Source organism: Zalophus californianus, chromosome 1 (genome assembly GCF_009762305.2).
Source record: "Zalophus californianus isolate mZalCal1 chromosome 1, mZalCal1.pri.v2, whole genome shotgun sequence".
Taxonomy (NCBI): domain Eukaryota; kingdom Metazoa; phylum Chordata; class Mammalia; order Carnivora; family Otariidae; genus Zalophus; species Zalophus californianus.
Window position 1 is genome coordinate 18,875,142 of NC_045595.1, and position 26,052 is coordinate 18,901,193.

The window sequence follows — 26,052 nt, forward strand, 5'->3', positions numbered from 1 at the left end:
CTCTTTCAACAAGCATTTATTGAGGGCTTACTGTGGGCTCGGGATGCAGGGCTCCGTAGAGCCGGGTGAGAGGGCTGCTGTCTTGTCACATAGCTCATAGTGCAGGGGTGGGAAGGTAGTGTCGTCCTCCTCACCCTCACAGCTGAGCTCCAGCACCAGCACCTGCTGCCCTGGCTTAGGCATCTGGCCTGTCACTTGCTGCACCAGTTCCGTCACCCTGGTGGTGTGGTGGGGAAAGTGTTGGGGGTGATTGGCTAGGTGAGCAGCAGGAGGCAGAGTGACCGGGCATGGACCAGAGGGTGCTGATGGGCCATAAGGAGCCCAAGCCAGGGGCTGGAGCAGCTCAAGACAGGAAACATCTGAAACTATTTTAGGAGCAACAGGCAGGGCGGGCAGGAGGCAGGAAGCTGCGAGTCCCCTGGGAGTGGGCTGTGAAAGGGGGGCTTAGCAGGGTGTGGAGGAGCTGATGAGGCCCGCCAAGCAGGCAGCTGGGAGGCCCCTCCTCAGGTTTTTGGTCCTCACCCCGCCCCCAGCCCATTTGCTGGCTCCATTTGGCAAAAGAAAGGCTCAGGAGGGTGTGAGGGGCCCAAACAGGGTTGGGAAGAGGAAAGACTTCACGTCTCCCAACTCCAACCTCCAGTACAGAACAAGTCCTGGCTAAAGCCACGTGTGGGCTCACCTGAGGGCCAGGTGCTGGGCCTGCTTTTTAGGCGGCCATCTTGCTGAGTAGAGCAGGGCCTTCCCATGCAGCAGCATCTTCACCCTCAGCCCAAATTGTTCCTAGAGAGAGATGGGTCAGGTGCCAGCTAGGCCAGGTTGGGCCAGGCCTGAAGGCAGGGAGGAAAGGGGCTTACGTGGAGATGGGCCAGCAGTAACTCCAGGGTCTTCTCTGGCTGCCCAGCAGGCACCTTCAGGCGGTTCCAACACGTCCAGGTCCATGTCAGGTGATGTAACTGGGGGGGGCGGGGTATGAGAAGCTTCTCCCACACACCCTCCCCTTACCCATTACCAGCAGCTGATGGGCCCTTTCCTAGAGGAGGAGATGGACTAGAAGCAGGAAACAGAAGCCGGGGGGTGGGGTTGGAAGGTGGGATCTGGGCCCAGAGTCTCAGCACCCTCCCCGCCTATGCTGGGGCCAGCACAGGAAATGGGGCTATGGGGGCCCCCCCGCACAGGGAAACAGGCAATCCATCACACAGGCTGGTTGTGTGTGTGTGTGTGTGTGTGTGTGTGTGTGTGTGTGTGTGTGTGTGTGGAAGGGGGGGCGTTGCTTCCTGAGGAAGCAGGAGCAGGGCCGCTGTAGTCACCGATAAAGCTGCTTGATCCTCAAATGCAAGGCTGGGAGCTGGGGGGGGGCTACATCCTGCCCCCTCATCCTGTATTGCCAGGGCATTGGACTACATGGGCACAGAGGATCAAGGGGCACAATGATCGCTAGGGCCCCACTGGCTGAGAGCCCCCAGGAGGGACACAGTCCGCATGGACCTCTTCTTCCTTTTCCTTCCCTACTTCAAGAGTCTTGGGGTTCTAGTGCCTGGAGCTGAGGGTGGCAGGTGGCCGGGGCCAGGAAGGGGGCCCTGCCAGCTCCCCGAGAAAGCACAGTGGGGTCAAGCTGAGACGAGGCCAGAGGTGAGTTGGGGGGGATCCTCCCTTGCCCCCTCCCCCTCCACCATAGACAAAGGCAGCTTATGTGCTAGCTGGAGGAGAGGCCCTTCACAAAGGGGCTCTGTGTACTGTGCCCTGAGGGACCCCAGGCCTGCTCAGCAAAAGCCCAGTGCTGGCCCATGACCTCTCCCCTCTCCCCTGGTGAGGGCATTCTCTCCACCCCCTCTCTCCTGTGCCCCAAGAAAATGCCAACTACTGCCGAGCCTGGGCACACAGCCAGGGGCATTCACAGCCCTGCACTGGAAGGAACACACACACACACACACACACACACACACACACACACACACACACGCAGCCAGGAACGCCTGCATTTGTACTCACATGCACACCCCCAGTGAAGAAGAGCCCTGTACTCCTAGCTGGCACACAGATGTACAAGCGTGCTCCCTCCATGCCCACACACCATAGGGTCAGGGATGCCCAGACCCCTGTGCACTCACACGCATGCAACGAACACACATGACCCCACCCGCAGTGGTGAGCTCAGTGTCCTTTAACTCAGCTTGGTGGGGGTGGGCCAGGGTCCCCATGCCGTGCAGGCGGAGGTTAGGCTCTGTTTGGGGCTAGGGCTCTAGTCCCCCCTCCCTACCACCTCCCCCTTAGGGGCTCTACTGGAAGGAGGAAGCTGTGAGGGATGTCTGGCTCCACTAATGAGTTAAAGCTGCAGCAACCCCCCAGACCCAGGGCAGGGGAGGGGTAAGGGGTGGGGGTGGCTGATGGCTGCTTCCTGTGTCTGACAGGTCCCAGTCTGGTTTCACAGCAGGAAGGGGGCTGGAGGGAGTCTTAAGGACTCCCCCAGTGTCTGGATTCTGGTGTGAAGCCAAAGCCAGAGTACAGCCTGTTTTGGTAAGTACAGGAAAAACCCAGGCCTGGTGGGGGGTGGAGTGTCAAGGGCTCACCTTCTGGATGGCTGGGGCGCAGGGCACCCAGCGGTTGAAGCGGTTTTCAGCCAGATGCAGGTAGTTGTGGCGAAAGGCACTGAGGGGCCGTGGCCCGCCCACCACCTTGTACAGCTCCAGGCCCACCAGGCCCGCCACAGCTGCTGTGGTGGTGGCAATGGCTGGGATAATCTGGCCCACAATTCGCTTGCTCTGCCAAGGAGAGGAGATTTGGTCTGGGCCCGAGGTGTAGGACTAGGGTTTGACCCCCACCCCCAGGCCTGAGCCCCAAGGGGCAGAGTTACCTGGGTGCGGTTGACAGGGGGGATCCCATAGTTCTGAGCACGCAGGCTTGCTGCTGCCACCACAAAATCCATATGGAAGTTGCTATCATTGTCCTGTGAGGCCCAATTCCCAGTATTGTTAACACGGCCCTAGAGTCCCTCACTATGGCTGACCACGTGTCCCCGCACAGGTCTTCCCACAATACGGCGGTGGGGGTGGGGGATGCTGACATCTGTCCCCCCTATCAGATAAGGAAGCCGAGGCTCAGGGAAGGTGATCTGCTTTGGGGTTCCTGCCAGGAGGAGAATTCGTGCCAAGGGAACTCCAAAGCCACCTTCTTAGCTCTTGACCTTCCCCAACAACCTCCCCATCTTGCCCTTCAACCCCTGCTTGGGCTCCTACCTTCTCGAACTTCAGGGGCTTGAGGGGAGGGCTCCCGCTCCAGACCTCCAGCACTTGGTGCAGTTTCTTCAGTCGCTCAGGGCCTGGCAGAGGAAGGCGGTGTCGGGCAGTTCTTAGCCCCCACCTTCTGCCCTCTCCCTAGAGCCTGGTGCCTGTTCTTGGTCTCTCCTAAGACTGACTACGTTCAGAGAGATCCCTTGATTGATGCTGCATTCTCTCCAGCAGCCCGAGCCCTGCTTGTGTGCGTGCACGCGCATGCATGCGTGCGTGCACCTACAGAATTCTGTCCTCACCTGGGGACCAGAGCTGGGTACTCTCCAGGGCCCAGTGGTTTGTGGGGGTCTTTTTTGCTGAGAATCTGCCATGGGAACAGAGGTGTGGGAGTGTGGGCAGCAGGGAGAGGGCCTACTGAGGGGCTAGAGGATGAGCCCAAACATCGAAAGAAGCAAGGTCAGAGGACCTGAGAAACAGTGAATTGGTGGCAGGGCCCCATCTTCCTTCTGTAGCATAGGCTGAGGACAGGGCCAGGCCTTTGGAGGGCAGCATGGGGGGCCAGAGCCAGGGACCTCACCAAACTCAGCAGAAGCCCCAGCTAGGTCCAGGTCATTAGGAAAGCTGGGGGCCAAGGGCTGGGGCACAGGCAATGGCAGCAACTTCAGTAGTTCCCTGAGCGCCGTCTGGTCCCATGAGCCAGGCAGCCCATGCATCTGGGCATACAGGTTAGCAGCCGCCAGCACGTAGAGGAGGTGTGTGTCCTGCAGTCAGACCAAGAGCATGGGCAGATGCACGGGTGTGAGTGAGCATGTACAGGTGTGTGGGGTGGGGGTCCGCCCATTTGTGGAGATGTTGGAGTGCCTGGCACCTGCCTCGGTCTCACATGTGGACACCCATGTGTACACAAACATGGCGGTCTCCCTCAGCATCTATGCATCTCTGCAGAATGCAGAGGTGCCCACCGCTGCTCTGAGGGGGTCACATCCCCACCTTGGGGTTCCCAAGGGACCCCACTCACTTGGCTGGCATCAAACTCCAAGGGCTCAGGACACTGTTTGGGACCCGACCAGAAAAGAGTTCCATCCTCTAGCACCTAGGGAAATGGAGGCTGTTGGGCTCAGTCTGGTCCCCCTGAACCCTCAGCCTCCTGACCCCTAGACACCCACTTTATCATGTGGGAAACAGCTCAGCAGCTGCATGATGCCATAATGGAAGCGTCGTTGCCAGTGGCCAAGGGCCCACACCACACAGTCTTGCCAGGTCTGTGGACGCTCTCTCAGGACACCCAGCACCTCCTCCAGCAGGGTCAGCTCCTGTGGCCCATCTGTTTCTGCCAGGGAAGTGAGCTCCCTGCAGAAAGAGGAGGAGGTTTGAGGCTAAGCCCTGAAGACTCTGGTGCTAGGGGCTCTGGACTCCCATCTACCCCTCCTGGTGGCCTTACTGACGGTGGCGGTTGATGATCTCAGCAGACAGACAGAAGAGCCCCTCAAACTCGTCCCGGGCCCACTGTGGGGGAGAGAGGAACCATGAGGTGTCAGGTGGGGAATAGGTCTGCAGCCAAGGATGGCGCTGGGTGGGGTAGGGGTCTCTGGGGTGCTTCATACCTGCAAGGTGTGCTCGACTGTGCTGGGGAAGTGCCGCAGGGTGCAGACAGGGTAGGTAGCATCCTCAGAAGCTAAGCCCGAGGCAGGGGCTCTGTAGGCCTCAGTCACATGTGGCATGAACACGAAAGCATGGCCCGAGGTGCCCTGTGTCCCCGCCTCCAGCAGTGGCTTCAGATAGTGGGTGCAGCGAGCAGCCACATAGTGGCCTAGCAAGGGGGCAAGGTCAGGAGTGGGGCTGGCACTGCCTTGAATAAGGGGCTGAGGTTCAAGGTCAAGCACTCACGGGCCTGGAAACTGTCCAGGGCAGCAGCCACGCCATCCACACGGGAGAAGAAGTTATCCCCGTAGATGTGCTCTGTCGTGGGATCCAGTGGGTAGGTGAATGGGGTCACCTGCAAGTCTGCGTTCAGGCGGTGAGTGGCCTCTGCAGCTACCTCTGCCTTGGGCCTCTGAGAAGAGAACAGGAAGATGCTGGGGGTGGGCGGGGGGAGCAATGGGGATAGTCCAGGATACAAGTTGTGCACAGGGGCCAGCACTCACGCCAACATCCTGGGTCCTGAAGAGGAACTGACGGCTGAGATTGGAGCGCTCTATGTGGTCCATGTCGGCAACAGTCACGCCCCCGCTGGCCCCGGCCCCCAGGCCCACTAGGGCAAAACCTTTGAGCAGCTCACAGCCGATAGCACCAGCACCCACCTGCCAGCAGGAGCAGCCTTAGCCAGAGGCCCTGGCCTGGCCCTCCCACAGACATCTCCCAACTGGACCACAAAGCTCACCACGAGGTAGTGCTGCTGGCCCAGCATCTCCTGAAAACCAGCCCCAAACACTGCAATTTGCCCATCATAGCGGCAACATCTCTAGGGGACAGAGACAGGGGTCAGCGATGGCTGTGCTGTGTCTCCTCCCTCTTACACTATCTTTTCCAGGTCAGGATCTCTGGACCATTCTTCCTGTTCCTTCCCTGGTCCTAAGTTTGGAGAAGGCTTGCACTCCTACCCCAGGCTCTTACCGGCGCACAGTCCTCCGGTGTGGGAAGGAGCTTCCCATCTTCTGGAAGGCAATCGAGGGCATCAAAGTAAAGCCACTGGTCCAGGGGCATGAACTTCCTGGAGATTGCCTAGAGGCCAGAACTTCAGTGTAGGGACTCCTGCCAGCTCCAAGCCACCTGAGATCCTGGCTGGGCTTCACCAGATCAATGAAACCGCCAGGACCGCTGTCTGGTGCTGGGCACCCTCTCGCACCCACACTGATCTCCACACCCTTCCCAGTCTCATCCTGCCTGCGCCTCTGCCCACCTTCAGCACTTCCTGGGCAGCCACTGCACCCAGCATGGCTGCCATGGGGCTCAAGCCACCAGCACTACTCAGGGCGACTCTCTGCACTAGAGCCTCATCCAGCAGCTCTTCCAGTGGCCCTCCTTCTGTCCCCTTCAGTGGTTCCAGGGACCGGGCCAGGCCCACCACCATCTCTGCATCATCCTGTGGAGTAGAACTCTGTGGGCACAGCGGCCCCAGCCTGAGCTCCATCCCCCCACTCACACCCTTCAGGCAGCCATCCCCCGTTTCCACAGAAGAGGAAGCAGAGCCTGAGTGTGAAGGCCCCAACCAGTTGCCAGACTGTGCAGACCACCAGAGGATGCCTCGACAATGCCTGTGGAGGCTTTGCCGACATGGGTAGAGATTTCAGCCCAGAACTGAGGGGTGAGGAGATGGCCAGGGACCCGGACTCTGGTCTGGGGACAGTGCTATCATTTCCTTTATGTAAGTGGGAAGCGGACTCTGGGATTATAACTCGGGTCTGTGAGATCATCATTGTTGCTTCCTGGCAAGTGAGACCCCAGTAAGGCAGACGCTCGAGGGAGAAGCAACGGGGCTACTCACAGGATCCCAAGGCCGGGGCAGGCGGCCGTTGAGGTGCTGGAACTGGTGCAGTGCACGGAAGGCCTGATGCAGGCAGCGGGCACGGTAAGCTTCCTGGGGATTCTGGGCCACCACACGGGGCTGGAGCAGGGCTACATCCAGGGGCTTCTGCAATAGGTACTCAGCTCAGGGTCAGGTTCAGAACACTGTTGGCCCCTTGGGGCACCCAAGCTCCCCCATCTCAGATGCACTTGCACTCACATGGCTCACAATCTCGGATTTCTTGACCTCAGTGACAGCCCCACCACGCAAGTAACGGGAGAAAATGGCTGTGTTCCCAATCTCCAAGGTTCCGTCCTCTGGGGGAGATCCAGCCTGGTCAGTATCACCTCTGAACCTGAGTTGCTCTTCATACTCTATCCTGTCTTGCGCCTGTGTCCTTGATCTTGCTCCACACTGAGGAAGGTGGAGGGAGAACCTATCCGCAAGGACCAGGCTGCATATGCCCCACCATGGAGTCTTGGGGGCGGAGCCTGGGGTTGGGTTGGCTTACCCTGCACGTGGATAGGCCGGGGATCACAGCCATTGAGCTCAACCATGCCCTCAATGCCTGAGAAAGTCACCAGATCCCCATCACGGAAGTAGTGGGCATCGGCCTCTTTTCTCAGAGTGAGAATTCCAGGGGAGCCCTGGAGAAGAGGTGGTTTGGTTCAGGGGTGCCCCTCGCTTGGTCATCAGCTGAGCACCCACACTTCCGCACCCACCTGGGAGATGTGCTGGATGGCAGCTGTCAGAGGGTCTGCCTCCATAGGGTCCTGCACAGTGAAGTCCTCACCGAAGTCACTGAAGAGCTGCCTGGGGTGGGGTGGTACGGGTCCCTGAGCTGGGGCAGTGGTTATTCACCGTGCTTGTGGTAAAGGGTGGGAGACACTAGGCCCAGCCCAGAGGGCCAGCACTGGGGAAGGGATGCTGGGAGAGACTTGGAAGCCGGAGTTTGAGGGGTTTACTGGAGCAGGTCTGGAGACTGGGGTGGAGGAAGCAGAGGGGTGGGACTGGGGACTACAATCAGGAGGGGATGCCAAGACAGGCCCTGGGGCGGGGGGCTGGGAGGGGCACAGGAGCAAGCCTGGAGCTTGGGAACAGCCCTGGGACTGGTTGCCGCTTGTGATGTGGCAGGTTAGTCTCACTCACCCCACGAGGCCCCGGCTATCGGCCACCAGAAAGCAGATTCCGAGCTTGTGGCATAAAGCGCCCACCTTCAGCTGCTCCTCCAGCTTTGAGGCAGTCAGCACCACCACCTGGGTGGACTCCGTGATCAGCAGGGCCAGAACCACTGCTCAGCTCAGGAAGAGGAAGGGGCCGGGCTCACCTGGAGAGTGGGGCAGGGAGGGTACCTGGAAGTCTAGCAGCAGCTCCTCGGTGATGTCACCTGTGTGCACACACACCTGGACGGCTCCGTTGAGCTTGGCCACAGGTTCTTGAGATGCCTCAGCCCTGCTCCTTTCCAAGTCCTTCTCTGAGAGGAAAAACTAGAGACCCAGTCTGCCTTGAGCAAGGAGATTTCTCCTGGGCCCCACCCCGACCCTGGCCTGGGAACCCAGAGTACCTCCCCTTCACGACCCCCACCTGGGCAGCCAGGTCAGACCAACAGGTGGGGTGGGGATCATGCAGCGTGAGGCTGCCCACACCCATCAGGACCAAGTTTTTGGCCACCTCAGCCCCCAGACCCTGAAGGCCTGATAGCAGGACCTTGGCTCGCTGAATCCTCTGCATGGCCGGCAAGTCCAGCACACACCTGTGGAGGGGGAGAAGAAGGTAGGCAGTTGGAGGTCCGAAGTCAGAAGGCCACCCCACTCCCTTCCCCACCTTGGGCCTCACAGCTGCCGTGAGTATAGCTCCTCATCCAGCAACTTGGAGGTCTCCAGGACAGACATTCTCAGGCCGGAGGCTGGGCAGCTGGCTGCCGCGCTTACAGGTGGGGTCGCTGTGTGGGAGGCTGGGCCAGCAGAGGCCAGAGCTCCACTGTAGCTAGTGCAAAGAGGCACTAAGCTTTGCTACTGGTCACAGCTTTCTTCCTGGCTCCTCTGTCATTTCAGGAGAAGCGAAAGTGAAAGTGAAACTGGACTGAGCCAGCTCCTGGTCCTGCCTCCAGACAGGCGTGGCTGCTGTGGGGCACAGGCAAAGTGGGGCAGAACTCTTGGCTCTTTGGCCTCTGGGAGAGCAGGTATCTTTTTCTTTTTTTTTAAGCTTTATTTATTTATTTGAAAGGGAGAGAGAGAGTGGGAGCATGTGAGTGGGGGGAGGGGCAGAGGGAGAGAATCTTCGAGCAGACTCCCTGCTGAGCATGGAGCCCAAGAACATAGTGCTCCATCCCACGACCCATGAGATCATGACCTGAGCTGAAACTGAGAATCGGATGCTCAACCAATGGAGCCACCCAGGTGCCCCAGCAGGTATCTGTCTTGAGGAAGGTAGCCATGGGAGGGACCCATGTGGGCTGGAGGCAATGGTCTCCTGTAGGTCCCTAGATGTCCCAAACCTCAGGCCCCATCCCCCTCAGTGTCGCTGCCTGAATGGGCTTCCTGCCCACAGAGTTCTGGCAGGAACCCCCGTGCCCTGAGGACTCACCTGGTCCATAACACAGGGCAGAGCCAGTCCCATTGCAGAGGCTGTGGGAGAATGTGAGGCTTACGTTGTCCCATCCCTGGAGCCCAAAGCACAGATCCAGGTGAAGCCTGACATCTTTGGGAGTACCTATTTGGCCCTGGGCCCACTCCTGAGGATAAGAATTCCCCCTTGACTACAGCTGCCAGCTCAGGACAAATGGGAGTCCTAGGTGGCCCGTCAGGGAATGAGTCCCGGGACTCAAAAGAGATTGGTCAGTCTCTGAGTGCCAGACCTGAGAGGGGCAGCCATGGGGCAGCCATGATCACACGTGTCCTTACTTTTCATTTCACCTTTTATTTTGAAATAATTACAGACCCAAAGGTTGTTGCAAAAACAGTAGAGGTCCTGAGTACCCATCCCCCATAGATGTGTCCTTTGGCCTTCTCGGGAACTGGAGGCCAGTTCTCTGGAGAGTGGAGCACAACTTGCCACAAAACTCCACAACCCCTGAACCAGATGTGGTCATAAATTCTTTTTTTAAATGGAAGTAAAATTCATAGAACATTAAAACAACCATTTTAAAGTGTACAATTCAGTGGCGTTTAGTGTACTCACAACATTGTGCGGCCACCACCTCTCTGTAGTTTCAAAACTTTTTCATAACCTACTGAGGAACACCCCCACCACATTAAATAATCACTCTTCGTCCCCTACCCCGATCCCCTGGCAAATACTTAGATTCTTTCTGTCTCCAGGGATTTACATAGTCTGGATATTTCTGTGAAAGGAATTGTACAAAACGTGACTTTTTATATTTGCTCTCTTTCACTCAGCATGCTTTTGAGGTTCATCCAAATTATAGCATGTATCAGTACTTCATTCCTTTTTATGGCTGAAAAATATTCCATCGTATGGCTATATCACGATTTGTTTATCCAGTCACCTGCTGATGGACATTTTACTTGTTTCCACCTTTGGGACATTAAGAATAGTACTGCTATGATCATTCTTGAAAATGTATTTGAGTACTGGTTTTCGATTCCTTAGGGTACATACCCAGGAGTCGAATTGCTGTGTTGTATGGTAATGTTTAATTTTTTGAGGGAGCAACAGCTGTTTTCCACCAGCAGTGTACAAAATTTCTAGTTCTCCACATTGTAGCCAACACTGGTTTTTCCTTTTTTTTTTTTATGTATACCCATCCTAAAGAATGTGAAGTAGTATGTAATTTTTTTTCATTCAGTAAACATTTACTGGGTGTGTCATATGTACTAGGTACAGAAATCAGGGCCAGACTGTCTTCTTGTGGCTGGCTTACTTCACTTAGCAAATATCTTGAAGGTCCATCCATACTGTAACATATTACAGAACTTCCTTCCTTTTTAAAGCCACATTGTAGTCCTTATATGTATGTACCATATTTTGCTTATTCATTCATTGGTGGATGGATACTTGGGTGGCTTCTATTTTTTAGCTATTGTGAATAATGGCATTGTGAACATGGATGTACAAATATCTCTTCGAGATCCTGCTTCCAGTTCTTTTGGGTATATATGCAGAGGTGGAATTGCTGGATCATATGGTAATTCTATTTTTAGTTTTTTTCAAAGAGCTGCCATACTGTTTTGCACAGTGGCTGTACTATTTGACATTCCCAACGACAGTGCACAAGGGTTCCAATTTGTCCAAATTCTCCGTAACACTTGTTTTGTTTTTTAGACAGGAGCCCTCCCAATGAGTGTGAGGTGGTATCTCATGGTAGTTTTAATTTGCACTTCCCTAATGTTTAGTGATATTGAGCATCTTTTCATGTGCTTATTGGCCACTCCGATATCTTCTTTGGAGAAATGTCTATTGCAGTCTTTTGCCCATTTATTTTCTTCAAATTTTTATTTAAATTCTTTTTAGTTAACATACAGTACAATATTGGTTTCGGGAGAATTCAGTGATTCATCACTTACATACAACACCCAGTGCTCATCACAAGTGCCCTCTGTAATACCCATTACCCTTCTAACCCATCCCCCACCTCCCTCACTCCATCAACCCTCAGTTTGTTCTCTAAGAGTCTCACGGTGGGGCGCCTGGGTGGCTCAGTTAGTTAAGCATTTGCCTTCGGCTCAGGTCATGATCTCAGGGTTCTAGAATTGAGCCCCTTGTCAGGCTCCCTGCTCACCTTCCTCTGCCTTCCCCTCCTCCCCCCGTCACTGCTCGTGCTCTCTCTCTCTTAAATAAATAAAACCTTTTTTTAAAAAGATTTTATTTATTTATTTGACAGAGAGAGACACAGCGAGAGAGGGAACACAAGCAGGGGGAGTGGGAGAGGGAGAAGCAGGCTTCCCGCCGAGCAGGGAGCCCGATGCGGGGCTTGATCCCAGGACCCTGGGATCATGACCTGAGCCGAAGGCAGACGCTTAACAACTGAGCCACCCAGGTGCCCTAAATAAATAAAATCTTAAAAAAAAGTCTCTTATGGTTTGTTATCCCCCCTCCCCCTGCCATGTTCTTCTGTTTTGTTTCTTAAATTCCATGTATGAGTGAAATCATATGGTATTTGTCTTTCTCTGACTTATTTCGCTTAGCATAATACACTGTAGCTCCTTCCATGTCCTTGTAAATGGTGAGATTTCATTCTTTTGATGGCTGAGTAATATTCCATTGTGCGTATATACTACATCTTCTTTATCCATTCATCAGTCGATGGACATTGGGTTCTTTTCATAGTTTGGCTATTGTTGATAATGCTGCTGTGAACGTAGGGTGCATGTACCCCTTCAAATCTATCCTTTTGTATCCTTTGGGTAAATACCTAGTAGTGCACTTGCTGGGTCGTAGGGTAGTTCTATTTCAACTTTTTGAGGAACCTCCATACTGTTTTCCAGAGTGGCTGCACCTTTTGGCATTCCCACCTACAGTGCAAGCGGGTTCCCCTTTCTCTGCATCCTCACCAACATCTGTGGTTTCCAGTGTTGTTAATTTTAGCCATTCTGACAGGTGTGAGGTAGTATCTCATTGTCTTTTGCCCATTTTCGAATTGGGTTTTTGTTTTTGAGTTTTGTGACTTCTCTACATATTCTGGATATTATCCCTTATCAGATATATGACTTGAAAATACTTTCTCCTTTCTTTGGGTTGCCTTTTTACTATGCGGATAGTGTCTTTTTGGTGTTCAACCTTTTTGTAAATGTTTGATAGAGGAGCGCCTGAGTGGCTCAGTCATTAAGCACCTGCCTTCAGCTTGGGTCGTGATCCCAGGGTCCTGGGATCAAGCCCCGCATCGGGCTCCCTGCTAGGTGGGAGGCCTGCTTCTCCCTCTCCCACTCCCCTTGCTTGTGTTTCCTCTCTCGCTCTCTGTCAAAATAAAATAAAATAAATAAAATAAAATAAAATAAAATGTTTGATAGAAAATAAAATAAATGTTTGATAGAATCACCAGTGAAGCTATCTTGTCCTGGACTTTTCCTTCTTGGGAGTTTTTGTTTTGTTTTTTAAAGATTTATTTAGGGGCGCCTGGGTGGCTCAGTTAGTTAAGCAACTGCCTTCGGCTCAGGTCATGGTTCCAGGGTCCTGGGATCGAGCCCCGCATCGGGCTCCCTGCTCGGCGGGAAGCCTGCTTCTCCCTCTCCCACTCCCCCTGCTTGTGTTCCTGCTCTTGCTGTCAAATAAATAAAATCTTTAAAAAAAATTTTTTTTAATAAAAAAATAAAGATTTATTGAGAGAAAGGAGAGAGTGTGCGCGCATGTGCGAATTGGGGGAGGGGCAGAGGGAGAGAATCTTCAAGCAGACTCCCCACTGAGTGCAGAGCCCAACACAGGGCTCCATCCCATGACCCATGAGATCATGACCTGAGCCAAAACCAAGAGTCGGACACTTAATCGACTGAGCCCACCAAGTGCCCCATCTTCGGAGTTTTTTGAATACTGGTTCAATCCCCTGACTAGTTTCAGGTCTATTCATATTTTCTCTCTCTTCTTGAGTCGGTTTTGTTAGTTTCTGTGTCTACAAGTTTGTCCATTTCAATTAGGCTATCCAGTTTGTTGGTGTACAGTTGTTCACAATATCCTCTTATAATCCTTTCCATTTCTGTAAAATTGGTTACGGCATCCCCATTTTCCTTTAACTTTGATAATTTGTCTTTTTTCTCTTAATTTATTTAAAAGTTTGCCAATTTTCTTGACCTTTCAGAGAAGCAGCTCTTGGTTTTGCTGATTTTCTCTATCGTTTTTTAGGATTCTGACACTAATTCCTATGTGTGTATTTTATTCTGTACCACCCAGCAATTTTCCAATGCCAACTGCACATCCTGCAATTCAACTCAATTCTGAGACCATCTACCTGGAGACAACCTCAGATCCACTTCCTGCTCTGGCACCAATCAGCTGCTTTTGCAACTGGAGCTGCTATCCCCACAACCATGAGGAATAGGGGATGGTGGCTGATTCAAGCCTGGCTCTTCCTCCATCAAGTACTTTCCTAGTTGTCTAATCAGGTATCAGAGTTCTGAAATAGTTGATTATAGTTGCTCTTTCCACTTCTTTGTATTTAGGTCTAGCATAGCTGTTTTGTAACCATCACCACTATCTATTTCTAAAACTTTAAAATCACCCCAGGCAGGGGGAAGGTGGGTGAAATAGGGGAAGGGGATCAAGAGTACCCTTATTGTGATGAGCTCTGAGTAATGTATGAAGTGTTGAATCACGATATTGTATACCTGAAACTAATATAACACTGTATGGTAACTATCCTAGAATTAAAAAAAAAAAAATCATTTTTTTTAAGAAGGTTCCATGCTGGGCCTGAACTCATGACCCTGAGATCAAGACCTGAGTTGAGATCAATAGTTGGATGCTTAACCAACTGAGCGACCCAGGCACCCAACTATACTGGAATTCTTTAAAAGCTGGTGGGGGGGTAGTTTATGTAGCAAGAAAACAAATCACCCAGACAGAAACGCTCTAACCATTAAGGACTCCTTGTTTTCTCCTCACTCTAGCCCCTGGTAACCTCTATTCTATTCTACTTCTGTCTCTGAATTTACCCTTTCTAGATACCTCATTTAAGTGAAATCATACAATATTTGTCTTTTGAGTCTGCATTATTTCCTTAGGGGTCATAAATTCTTAACCTGCAACGCTGACTCATCAGGTTCTCACAATTGGGAGGTTAGTGCTACTGTCCCCACTTTAAAGAGGCTGAGACTCAGAGAGGCTAGGTAGTTTGCCTAAGATCACTCGGCCGGCTATTAGGCCGCCACCGACTGCACCCTTAGGTTGAGGCTGCACTTCCCCTCATCAAACCTCCTTGGTTCAAGGTGGCAGCAGAGGGACCCAGCCCCCATAACCAAGCATTACTTTCTCTCTGTGATGCTCCTCCAGATGTGCTGGGGGCAGCGGAGCATGCTCAGCCCGAAGCATGAGGGCACTCATCTTCACTCCCTGTGCCAGGCCCATGCTGGGCCCCGCAGAGACAGATGAACCCCCCTGCAGTGGTGAGAAAGGGAACTGTAGGAGATCTCAGCCAAGCTAGAGGTCACAAGGGGAAGTCTAGGAGCAAGTGCTCTTGAAGTTAAGACTCAAAGGTCACTGATTATTTATTTTGCTTGCTGGGAGTTCCCTGTATGGCTATACCTGTTAACCCAATTGCTTTCCAGCCTATGGCATTTGGGCTGTGCCCAGCTTGGACTGTGGACAAAACTGCAGTGGTCTCATTCCTGCTGGAGTCTCCTTGTGCCCTAGGAGGGGGCACATGCCTAAGGGTAGGACTACTAAGTCTGAGTCTAGGTGAAGGCCCTACTTTAGAAAATTATGCCAAACGGTTTGCCAAAGTGTTGATGCAAATTCATACTCCCAGAGCCATGAAGAAAAAATTCTATCTTTTTTATTTTACATAGAAATCTTCCCCTCCCCCCCAATCCTCTCCCCACCACCATCCCCTCATTCCCCATCCTGCTCGGTTCTGGCCACGCCTAGCAGCAAGTCAGAAGCAGGCAGAAGCTTGGGCAGGCTGAAACTGCCCAAGAAGCCCCAGGCACTTTGGTCCACACAGTCAACAAAAGACCTTAGTCTGGAGAATCAGAAGCAGCCCAGCCACATCTGGCTACAAACAGGAGCCTCTGACAAGGAGGAAGTCCTGCTGGTCTCACTTCAGCAACCACACATAGGCCCAGTATGTTAGACCCAGTGTGTGTGTTTGGGGGCGGGGGGGGGGGGCAGGGTAAGTGCAAGTAAAGCACCGTTTCTGGGCCTCACCTTCACCCCCAACTTTTTGTCTACCCTTGACCTTGGGGCTGGTCCTGGAAGTGGGGTCTTGCCCCCCAAACCCCCTGCTGAGCCAGTCCTGGCCTATAAATTGGAGGCATGTATCTGGCCATTGATCCGGCTCACTGTTCTCACTACCACAGGAAGGTGTCCAGCTTGGCCTGGGAGGGAGGGAGCGCTCTCTTCACCCCCACTCTCTGCTTAGTCTTGGGCTTGGGTTTCACAGGCACTGGGCGGATCATAGTCGTGTCAGTCTGAAGAAGATGTCAAGGAAGAGGCCTAAAGAGGAGACTGGGCAGCAAAGGCTTAGGCCTGGGGGGTGGGCAGCTCTGCTGTACTGAGGGAGGTCCAGCTGTGCACAGCTGAGGCTGTAGCCACTGCCCCAGGCTGGGGCTGGGGGTACAGGTGAGGGACAGTGTGGCTAGCTCAGCTCAGCCCAATGTCACAGAACAAGGATACAGGTTGGATGAATTTTGTCCGACCTCCAAGCCCATCGAAGCCTGTCCTTACCTAAGGTAGAAGGAAGAAGTGAGTCGGCCAGGCTAATAGGCTAGGGGGCTGGCCCCCTAAGAGGGCTGGCCCCTGCCACTCATGCGGAGCCATACTCACCGTATCTGTGCCGCGACAGGTCTCTGCCTTGGCCCTCTTGGGCTGTTTCTGGCCTAAGACGGCATTCCGGATGAAGACAGGAAAGGCACTAGCCAGCTCCTCATCTGGCTCTCCCACACAGTGCTGGCCGCCCAGTGAGAGCTGGGACTCCTGGAGGGGAGACCCCAAAGCCAGACTTGATGAGCCTGATGGCAGCAAAGGAGGGGCCGGGTCATGGTGGTGGAACAGGACCAGGATCTCTGACGCCTCACCCGGAGGCAGGAAGGTTAATGAGTAGAGTTCCCAGGTAGCTCCGAAGCGTTTCAGTCCTGGGCCAGGAGTGAGAGGGCTCTGGCAAGACCCTGCCCTCTTGGAAGCCCAGCTTTACACTCGGTCCTGGCAAGGGTTGGATGGTGACTGCCTGACTTCTGGGAAGCCTTACCTGCTTGGGGCCTTTGGGCATCTTCTTGGGGATGTCCTGAACGGGAGAGCTGCAAGAGCGAGACATGAAGGCAAGAGGCAGGTGAGCAAGACACAGGACCAGGCAAGCCAGGCTCAGCACATGGCCCTCGGGGAGCCACCATGGGTCACGGCTGCTGTAATGGCTGTGTGCTGGGCAAGGCCCCTCGGTCAGCCACACTCCAAGTGCAGGTCTGTGAAGAGCTGGACAGTCACAGCTGCCAGAGTGGGGAGGGGGAAGTTGGACCATTTTCCAATCTTGTGGCTTCCACTTGGAGCCAAGCCAATTTGAATGCTCCCCAAGGCCTCAGGCACCTCACCGTGTCCTGGGCTCTGTGTGGGGATGGAGGCCCAGCTGATCCACCACCCACAGGAGGAAAGCCAGTCATGTCCTGATACAGGCAGAAGGCACCTCATGAGCTCAGACTTAGCCGCATCTGCCCAGAGGGGCCACCACCACCCTAAGACCCTCGGTAGAGAGCTCATAAAGTGCTCCCATCACACAGGGCTAGGTCATCTTCCTAGATAATCTGTGCAGGCAGGGTCTGGGGGCAGAACTGATCATGGCCCCAAGCCCTGGCTGTTCACTCCCAGCTCCAGAACTAGACACAGTGTTTCCATCCAATTCCTGGGGACACTAGCAGCTGAATACCCTTTCCTGGTATTTTCCCAGGTGGGTAGAAGGATGGTAACCTAAGGCTGACCATGTGGCTTCTCAAAGCCACGAGGACAAAGGCAAGATTGGGCCTGTCAGCTCTGGACCCCTCCACTCCTGCCCCCATAGCCTGTGGTAAGGCTACATGATGACCATGGGAAGATTCTCCACTTGCTGCAAGTTTGGCCCTGGGGAGCTGATCCAAGGTGGAAGCATCCTGGGTTCCCTCAGCCTCCCTGCAGGCCCTGAAGATGATAAAAATGTCTCACCATTTACAGCTAAAGAGACGACATGAAGAAGCCAGGGCGTGCAGCAGGCACTCATAGGTCCCCTGACGGCAGCCCGCACACCCAAGGGTTGCTTCCCACGGCTACCAGGCCCGGCCCTGTACGGCACAGGTGCCTCCAGCCCCGACGGTGGGGAGAGATGGAGAGTCCAGCTGGCTCTCCCTTTTGCCCTCTCCCCAGGCCTCTTCCACCTTCACTGCTTAACACCTCAATTTCTTTCTCTCATGTCCAAAGTCTCCAGTTAGGAGGAAACCCACTCTGCCCTTGACCCCCTTACCTGAGCAGCGTATACCTACATGTACCTACAGGAGTAGTTCTCGTCTCCCTGATGAACCATACTTGGCCTGCCTGGCCAAGCAGACGACTTGCCCATTCCCAGTCCACTGCGCCCCTCGTGCAGGTCCCACCCAACCCACTGCAGCTCCCCACAGCTTCTTATACCGGCCCCTGCGGGATACCCCCTTAGGTGGTGGGGCCCTGGGCTCCATGATTTGAGATGGTTCTAAGCATGAGCCAAAGAGGCACACAATGGAAGAGGAAGTTCAGAGTCCCTGGCTCAGGACTCTGGTGGGCAGGCATTCAAGGTATGGGGAGCACACACACCCCCCAACATCATCAACCCAGACCTGCCACTACTGGGACCCCTGTGTTCTCTCCAACTCACATCACAACCCCTTTGCCTGAAGGGTGGTAGTAATGACCAAAACAAGCAAGATTAGAGCTTTGCACAGAGTACTCAGGAGAGCAAAGAAGAGGTGGTCAGAATCAAAGTCATGGCCAACCCCAGGTGACCCTCACTGCCCTATCAGCCACTCGGAGTGATGAGGGCAGGGCCTGCAGAGACCTCTCGGTCATCCTCCCTCGGGGCTGTGGACAGGGCCAGGGACTACCACTTACTGTGCTATCTCTTGGCAGAGCTTCTTGGCACGGCCATGATGGATGCTGGAGGGCTGGGATGGAGGCGTGTCGACATCAAAGGTGGCATTGAGGTCAATGTCATCACCGAAGGCCGGTCGGTGAAGCTTCAGGCTCAGCATCTCTATGGGGGCTGGGCTATAGGCAGAGTTGGCCTGGTTACTCTGGACCACCATGGCAGTCCAGAAGGACAACAGTCCCTGAAGCATCAGAGATGGCTTGGTTCCAGGGGTCTGGAGCCCACACCTGGCTCAGGGCCACCCTTCAAGGAAGCCTGAATCTCTACAGAAAAAAACCACTTGGCTTAGTGCTTCAGTCATGGGACCAGTGAAAGTCTTCAAGACATGGAAGGAAGCAAGCAAAACACACACAAAACCCAAGTGTACAAACAAAAGGTTGCTTTTTGACCAAACAGCTTCATTTCTCAGAATGCAGTGCAAGGGGCAGAGATGTGACCACAGATTGATATAGATGGCAAATGGCACAATATTGGAAATGGTCAAATGACTCCCCAGGGGGCTGGCACTTTCACAGCCTAAATATGATGCAGACATTAAAGTAGTGTTTCTGGAGAGTAAACTTAATAACATGGGGAAATGTTCATATACTACATTTAAAAAGTAATACAAAACTCTGTATACTAGGCGATAAAAGAAAAAGCAGACAAGTTGGACTTCAAAGAAATTTAAAATTGTGTGCATCAAAAGATACAATCGGGGCACGCAGGTGGCTCAGTCAGTTGAGCATCTGACTCTTGGTTTTGGCTTGGGTCATGATCTTGGGATTGTGGGATCGAGCCCTATATCAGGCTCTGGGTTTGGCACAGAGTCTGCTTGTCCCTCTCCCCCTTGCCCCCATGCTCTCTCTCTCACAAATAAATAAATAAAATCTTAAAAAGACACTGTCGGGGCGCCTGGGTGGCTCAGTCGTTAGGCGTCTGCCTTTGGCTCAGGTCATGATCCCAGGGTCCCGGGATCAAGCCCCGCATTGGGCTCCCTGCTCGGCAGGAAGCCTGCTTCTCCCTCTCGCACTCCCCCTGCTTGTGTTCCCTCTCTCGCTGTGTCTCTCTGTCAAATAAATAAAATCTTTAATAATAATAATAAAAAAAGACACTGTGAACAGAGTAAAAAGGCAATCCATAGAATGGAAGAAACTGTTTGCAAATCATCTCTCACATAAAGAACTAAAATCCAGAATATAGATAGAACCAAAGCTCTATAATGGAAAACAAACAACCCAGTTCAAAACTGGGCACAGAGCCTGAATAGACTTTTCTCCAGAAACGATCTACAGATGGCCAGTAAGCCCATGAGAAGATGCTCAACGTCACTCGTCATTAGGGTGATGCAAATCAAGACTACCATGAGATACTACTTCACACCCACGAGGATGGCTGCTCTGAACAACAACAACAAAAAACCTAAACAAACAGAAAATAACAAGTGTTGGTGAGGATGTGGTAAAATTGGGACCCTGGGGAGCCCTGCTGGCCCAATGGGTGGAGCAGGCGACCTGATCTCAGGGTCATGAGTTCGAGCCCCATGTTGGGTATGGAGATTACTTAAAAACAAAATCTTGAAAAAAAAATCGGAATCTTTATGTACTGTTGGTGGGAATGTAAAATGGTACATCTGCCGTGCAAAATAGTACAGCAGTTCCTCAAAAAATTAAAAATAGAATTACCATATGATCCAGCCGGTCCACTTCTGGGTATACATCCAGAGCTGAAAGCAGGATTTCAAAGAGATATTTGCACAGCCATGTTCATAGCCGCATACTCACAATAGTTAAAAGGTGGAAGCAACCCAAAAGTCCATCCACCAGCGAGTGTATAAGCAAAATGTGGTATATACATACAATGGAATACAATTCAGCTTTAAAAAGGGAAGGAAATACTGACACCTGCTACAACATGGATGAACCCTGAGGACATTATGTTGAGGGAAGTAAGCCAGTCACAAAAAGACAAAAACTGAATGACTCCACTTATATGAGGGATTTAGAGTAGTCAAAATCATGGAGACAGAAAGTAGAATGGTGGGTGCCAGGGGCTGGAAAACAGAAGTTATTGTTTCATGAGTACAGAGTTTCAGTTTTTCAAGATGAAAAGGGTTCTGGAGGTCGCTGGTGGAGAGGAAACCACAACATTATGTATGTAATGCCACTGGATTGTGCACTTGAAAATGTTGCTAAATTTTGTTAGGTATGTTTTACCACTGTAATTTGGGAAAACAACTCTATGGAAAGTACAATTTTGGTGCACACACATCCCCCTACCCCTTTCCCCACATACAGAGAAAGGACTAGAAGAAAATAAACCACACGTCAACAGCGACCTCTGCGCTAAGTCCGTATTTTCCAAATTCTCAACAATGAATGTGTTGTTACGTTTATAATGGGGGCGGGGGGTGGTATTCTGTTAGAAAACTGCAGCCACTAGGATTTTTCTAGCCCACCCAGGCCTGGTAGGGCTCCCTAGCTCCTGTGGTCAGAGAACCCTGGGGAGTGGCAGGGCAGCCCCAAGAACATCCTCTATTTCCTTCAGTTAGAGACCTTGTTATCGGGGCTGCCCAAAGCCCTACTTCCACTGCTCTAGGACGGAGGGATGCACTGTGAGGGTATGAGCCTCTGGCCGGGAGCCCACTGGGGCATGCTGATCTGAGGAAAGGGGACTACGTGCACTGATTCGGGTGGGTAAGCAACGTGGGAAGCTTGGACTATCTCTTCTTTTCCCTGACCAGGTCCCCAGAAGCTCTACCCCTTCTTGCCTGCAAGTGAAAACAAAGGTTGCACAAGCCCACCTCAAACCAATGCCATGCTGGTTGCTTTGCTGCCCCCTCTGGGAGCCACAGCAGAAAGTGGCAGCCAGAAGCACTCGTGGCAACATTTCTGTAGTCTCTGTTAATTCTGCCACTATCGACCGACCCCAGCAGGTCCTCTGCCACTATCTCCCACCCCAGAGGGTCAACAAACCTCATCACACCCCGCTCTCCACAGCCACGCCACACACGCACACCCCCAGCCCAAGCTGCACACCCTCGTGGCTCCCGCGTGTCCCAGCCCTGAGAGCCAGGCTCATCCCTCACTGAAGCCTCTAAATGCAAATGGCACAAGCACCTCTTTTCTTGTCATGGGATGTGGCCTGTCGTGGTGTGTGGTCGGGGGCGTTTGGGGCTTGGCCATCTAACCCTGCAGTCTGTCTACCCCACTGGAACACAAGCTGCAAGAGGGCTGAGAGAGCCTGACATACAGCACGCCCTCAGTAAGAAGCAGTTATAGAAGTCTAGGCCTCACTCCAGCGTGGACTGGTAAAGAAAGTAAGCAAAGGCAGGTATGCAAAGTCCCTGGGAGCCTAGAGGCATCCCTCACTGTGGATGCCAGACACAGAGCACACGTGTGTGGAAATACCCTGAGGCCCACGGAGCGGGAAGTGGAGGGAGCACTGTGGAGCTTGTCGATAGCAGCCTTGAGTGATAGGCTAGGAAAAGGAGTTTTCCTTCCTGCCTCGAGGCAGTTTGAGTTCTAAATGTTTGACTGCATGAGATGGTCTTCGAGACTATCGGCTCCCTATGAGTCAAGCTCCTGACAGAGCCCTTGTGCTACCTGGGGCTTCCAAGCCAGCATGGCCAGTGGGCTCTGAGGGTGGAATGGGGAGGAAGGACCAGACACGGAGTCTAGTTTGTCCAAATCAGCAACACGCTGGACTTCACAGAGAGTCATGTGCCCATCACACTCCCACAGCCATTTCTCAGTCCAACCCAAACTGGCGGGGGGGCAGTCAGCTCTAGCTCCATGAAGAGACCCTGGAGGGTCTGAGGTAAAAAGGAAAGAGTACGGATGGGGAACTGAAGGTAAAATGAGAACAAGAGGACACCGGCTTGTGGGCACTCGCTCCCCAGTGCAGATGCTGACCAGGCAGCACGGTGTGGGGAGAAGAACGGACGTGCAAGGAAGCTGGTGGTGAGGAGCACAGATCAAGACGCGGCTCCCGGTCTTCTCACAGCCGGGTGTGTGCTTACGGGCTCGCTGCACGAGTGCCTCAGGCACAGTGCCAAGAGGTCTGGGAGTGTTTGGTGGGGGGAGGAATGACGTGAAGCCGGGGGCTCATAAGCCGGGCAGACAGGAGGAGCGGAGGATGGGTCACCTGCGTCACCTGGAGGTGGTGGCCAGGGACAGACTGGATCAGGAGGCACCAGAGGTTAGAGGGGCAAACTCTGGCAACTGACTGGGTGTGAGGAAGAAGGAGCATAATGATCTTCCAAAGGACATTGAAAAGTGGCTCAAATAAAAGGCTGGGCCACTGGGTTATGTGCTTTCCGTCTGGGCCATCAGCTGGGCAGCTAGGCAGAACAGCCCAAAGATGCTCTTAGCTCGGCGTCTGTGCAACACTCAGGAGGAATGGGCAGCCAGTCCCGGGCAGGGACACCCATTCCTCTGCCTCTTGGCTCCCTCTGCTGGCAGCTTTAATGCACACATCCGAGACCAGCCGAGAATTTATTTTGGTGATTGGTTTCATGTTTGTTTCAGAATCTGGGGCAGACAGATGCATTTGGTAAGCATTTCATAAATAGGATGCATGAGGACAGTCAACACTCCTGCCCCTTCCCTACCCATCCCTAGGTCCTCTCTGACCTACCTTAGCCTTTCCTTGTCAGAGCCCAGAACTTGCCTCAAAGCTGCTTTCCCACTAAATCTTGGCTGTGTCCCAGGGCAGGAGGCCCACAGCCTTCAGGCCCACATGGACCACCCACCCGACCAAAGCCAGGAGTAGTGAAGACCCTTACCAGGGACTTCTTCCGGCTTATGACCCCTGCACCACCCCAGGAAGTCAACCAACCTCTCTAAAACCAGGCGGTTGACAGTCTCACTGTCCATGGGTGGCAGGTTCAGGGTTTCCTGCAGCATCGTTAGCTTTTTTTTCAGGCTCTTGGGGAAGGAAAGAGAAGAGTGTGAAAGGAAGGCTGAAGCAGCAAGTCCAGAGAGACTGTCAAGGATGTGAACAACATGCATGACAGGCAAGCCCACTGGGAACAGAGCAAGGCCTGAACCCCCAACATCCTGAACCCCTGGGATCACCTGGTCTCAGAACCCCTCTCTGGTGAAGCCTCTCCTCCGGTGAGGCTATATCCCTGGGGATATAGGTACAGGACAGGCTGTAGGGGAAGACCCATGGTGCTGTCTGTCCTCTACTGAGGAGGCCCAGGCTCCAAATCAGGGCCAAGGTACACATCCTGACCCATTCTGACCCAGGAGGATGCAGGGAACCCAAAACCACCGCCACAGACTGGGGCACAGGTTTCTAGGTTCTCGGAGGACACACAAACGACCCGTCGTTCCCGTCTGGCCAGGGATGTCCCTTACCACAATCTCCTTGTCAGCACTTTGTAAATCCTTCTGGGCCGACTTCAGCTCCAACTTGGTCTGGTCTAGTTCAGAGTAGACTGTCTGCAACTACAGGAAAGTACAGGGAGTAAAGGACAGGCCAGCAGGCGGCCCTGTGCCTGCCCCCACCTGCTGCTACCCAGTGCATGCTCATGGGAGCCCAGGGTCCAGAAGAGTCTAAGGACACATGGGGAGACCGTGGCTTTGTGGGGCTGTCCATGCCCATCTGGAACTGCCCAGGGATTAGGGCTGCGTTCTACACCCGACAGCCCATGGATGCACCGGGCCCAGAGATAAAGCAGCTGGGACTGAATGGGGTTCCAGGTACGTTCCTCCCTACTCTGGGCCTGGGACAAAAGCAGGCCTCTAACACTGTCACATTCGGGATCTGTGCTCTCCAGCCGAGAAGTGCCCAGGGGCCAGGAAGGACAGAAGGGAGCGTAAGTGTGCATGTATTGGGGGGGGGGGGGGAATGCCTGCATGACCTGCCACCCTAAGTGGACAAGCCACAGAGCCAGAGCCGAGGCCCAGGAACCAGTCTCTGTGAATCACCCAGAGGCCCCGTGGAGTCTGCTGCACCAACAGGCCCCATGGCTTTGCTCAGGGGACAGGACCTAGCGCGAGGAAAGGACAGCCCCCACTCCCCTCACCTCCTGCTCCCCACTGTTACCTTGCTTTTGGAAGAAAACAAGTCCTTCTTCAGTCTGTCTGCCAGCTCCCCTGAGGCTTTCCGTGCTTCTTTTAGATTCTCATACTCTCTGTGAGGGGCCAGGAAGAGAGGCCAGAATGGGGTGCCCTGCTGGTCAGACCGCACCATGGCACCAAACAAACACAAAGCCCAAGCTGGCCCCTCAGCCAGTTCTCATTCCCACTCTGACACCGGAGCCCAGCAGGGTGGTGCTGCGGAGGGTCCTGCAGGGAGAGCGGGGGAGTCTCTGTTCCCTGCCAGTCCTGCAGGCACGAGTGATTGGAGAGGCTTTGCAGGAAGCCCTGCCCTCATGAAGAGGCCCCCGATACCACCTGGCCCTCACAGGAGACATCTGGGATCCTCCGTGCCTGTCAGCCAAGGAGCCTTTTCCCCAACCTCACATCCACAGTAGCAAAGTTTCTGATGCAGGTCAGGCAGGAATCGGTAAGCGCTGATAGGAAACAGGCTCCATTTATCACGATGGGGCTTATAGCCCAGACAGTGGTGCCAACCTTCTTAGAAATAACATTTATGGGGTGCCTGGGTGGCTCAGTTGGTTAAGCAACTGCCTTCGGCTCAGGTCATGACCCTGGAGTCCTGGGATCGAGTCCCGCATCGGGCTCCCTGCTCAGCGGGGAGTCTGCTTCTCCCTCTGACCCTCCTCCCTCTCATTCTGTCTCTCATTCTCTCTCTTGCAAATAAAGAAAATCTTTAAAAAAAAAAAAAGAAATAACATTTATGTTCACACTCATTCTCTCAATAACCCCATGAGGCAAGTTATTACTATCTCCATTCAGGAAGCTGTGGGTCAGAGGCCAAGAAACTGGCTCGTGGCCGCATGGTGAGAGGTGGGGTCAGGGTTCAAACTGAGGCAGCATAGCTCCGGAGCCTGCCCCTTAAGTCTGCCTGCTCTGCCTTACAAGTGATGGGCAGCAGAGAGGGTGCCGTGGCTTAGCCCCCGGACTGGGCCACAGGGGCCGGAGCACGCACTTCTTGAGGGACACGCAGTACACGGCTAGCTGTTCCACCGCGGAGTGCCCCACACCCATGTCTCGGATCATCTCCTCCACCTCGGGCCGCTGGCTCTGGAGCAGGAGCTCAATCCTGAAAAACACCCAGCCCACGGCATTTACAATCTGGAGGCTGATGGGTAGGTACCCAGTGCAGCTCGGCTTTCCTTTGCCGCTGTTGCTATGGTGACAGCCTGGCCTGCCAGCATGCTTTAGCAGGCGGGTCTACCCAAAGAAAGGACCCACGGCAGAGCTGAACACAGCTGCAGGGACGCTGCTGGGGAAGGATGGGTGCTCACAGGTCCTCAACGTCAGGGATCCTTGGAGAAAGGTCTCTGGAGCAAAAGACCTGCCAGGTCACCGGGCCATGGGCAACAGGAAGAGAGAGGACTGAGGCAAGGGGCCCCCTGGAAAGTGGAGGAGCCCACCGAGGCCGAGCGAGGACACCTGGGCCCACACCCAGTTGGCCTGAACCCCACATGGCCTACGGAGGTTTGTGCCACAGAGGTGCCA

The 26,052-nt window shown here is 53.7% G+C and overlaps 2 protein-coding genes and 1 long non-coding RNA gene across 12 annotated transcripts in view; 1 reads left to right on the forward strand and 2 right to left on the reverse strand.

The window, feature by feature from the left end:
* On the reverse strand, positions 1–8,780 carry UBA7 (ubiquitin like modifier activating enzyme 7). Of its 7 annotated transcripts, none has more exons than XM_027587048.1 (24): positions 8,569–8,780; positions 8,317–8,485; positions 8,085–8,219; positions 7,882–7,988; positions 7,455–7,545; positions 7,244–7,379; positions 6,952–7,049; positions 6,712–6,858; positions 6,127–6,309; positions 5,841–5,948; positions 5,608–5,688; positions 5,372–5,527; positions 5,115–5,280; positions 4,832–5,037; positions 4,669–4,733; positions 4,394–4,577; positions 4,246–4,320; positions 3,805–3,988; positions 3,234–3,316; positions 2,852–2,944; positions 2,568–2,759; positions 855–953; positions 680–780; positions 1–217 (listed from the first exon to the last, which is right to left on the reverse strand). In XM_027587048.1, the coding sequence occupies exons 1-24, from the start codon at positions 8,622–8,624 to the stop codon at positions 28–30; spliced, it is 3,105 nt and encodes a 1,034-aa protein (XP_027442849.1). In that variant the 5' UTR covers positions 8,625–8,780; the 3' UTR covers positions 1–27. The 7 variants fall into 7 exon arrangements, 6 of the variants coding, with proteins under 6 accessions (XP_027442849.1, XP_027442850.1, XP_027442851.1 ...); XM_027587049.1 differs by having other exon boundaries at positions 8,557–8,780; XM_027587050.1 differs by lacking the exon at positions 2,852–2,944.
* Positions 6,320–19,253, forward strand: LOC113918535. Of its 2 annotated transcripts, XR_003518602.1 has the most exons (4): positions 6,320–6,795; positions 8,787–8,914; positions 13,576–13,787; positions 18,460–19,253. It is a non-coding gene; the product is annotated as an uncharacterized LOC113918535 (long non-coding RNA). The 2 variants fall into 2 exon arrangements; XR_003518601.1 differs by lacking the exon at positions 18,460–19,253 and having other exon boundaries at positions 13,576–14,032.
* The window catches only part of LOC113918534 (TRAF interacting protein), a 20,866-nt gene continuing 9,971 nt past the window's right edge, over positions 15,158–26,052 (reverse strand). For 2 of the 3 annotated variants that reach the window (XM_027587056.1, XM_027587054.1), the window contains exons 7-15: positions 25,520–25,633; positions 24,512–24,599; positions 23,821–23,910; positions 23,297–23,385; positions 18,442–18,597; positions 16,586–16,634; positions 16,165–16,314; positions 16,015–16,065; positions 15,158–15,809 (exon numbers count right to left, since the gene is read on the reverse strand). In XM_027587056.1, the coding sequence (XP_027442857.1) occupies positions 15,690–15,809; positions 16,015–16,065; positions 16,165–16,314; positions 16,586–16,634; positions 18,442–18,597; positions 23,297–23,385; positions 23,821–23,910; positions 24,512–24,599; positions 25,520–25,633 (907 nt within the window). In that variant the 3' untranslated portion in view covers positions 15,158–15,689. Of the gene's footprint in view, positions 15,810–16,014; positions 16,066–16,164; positions 16,350–16,585; positions 16,635–18,441; positions 18,598–23,296; positions 23,386–23,820; positions 23,911–24,511; positions 24,600–25,519; positions 25,634–26,052 lie in introns of all 3 variants that reach the window. The other variant, XR_003518600.1, reaches the window with a different exon arrangement.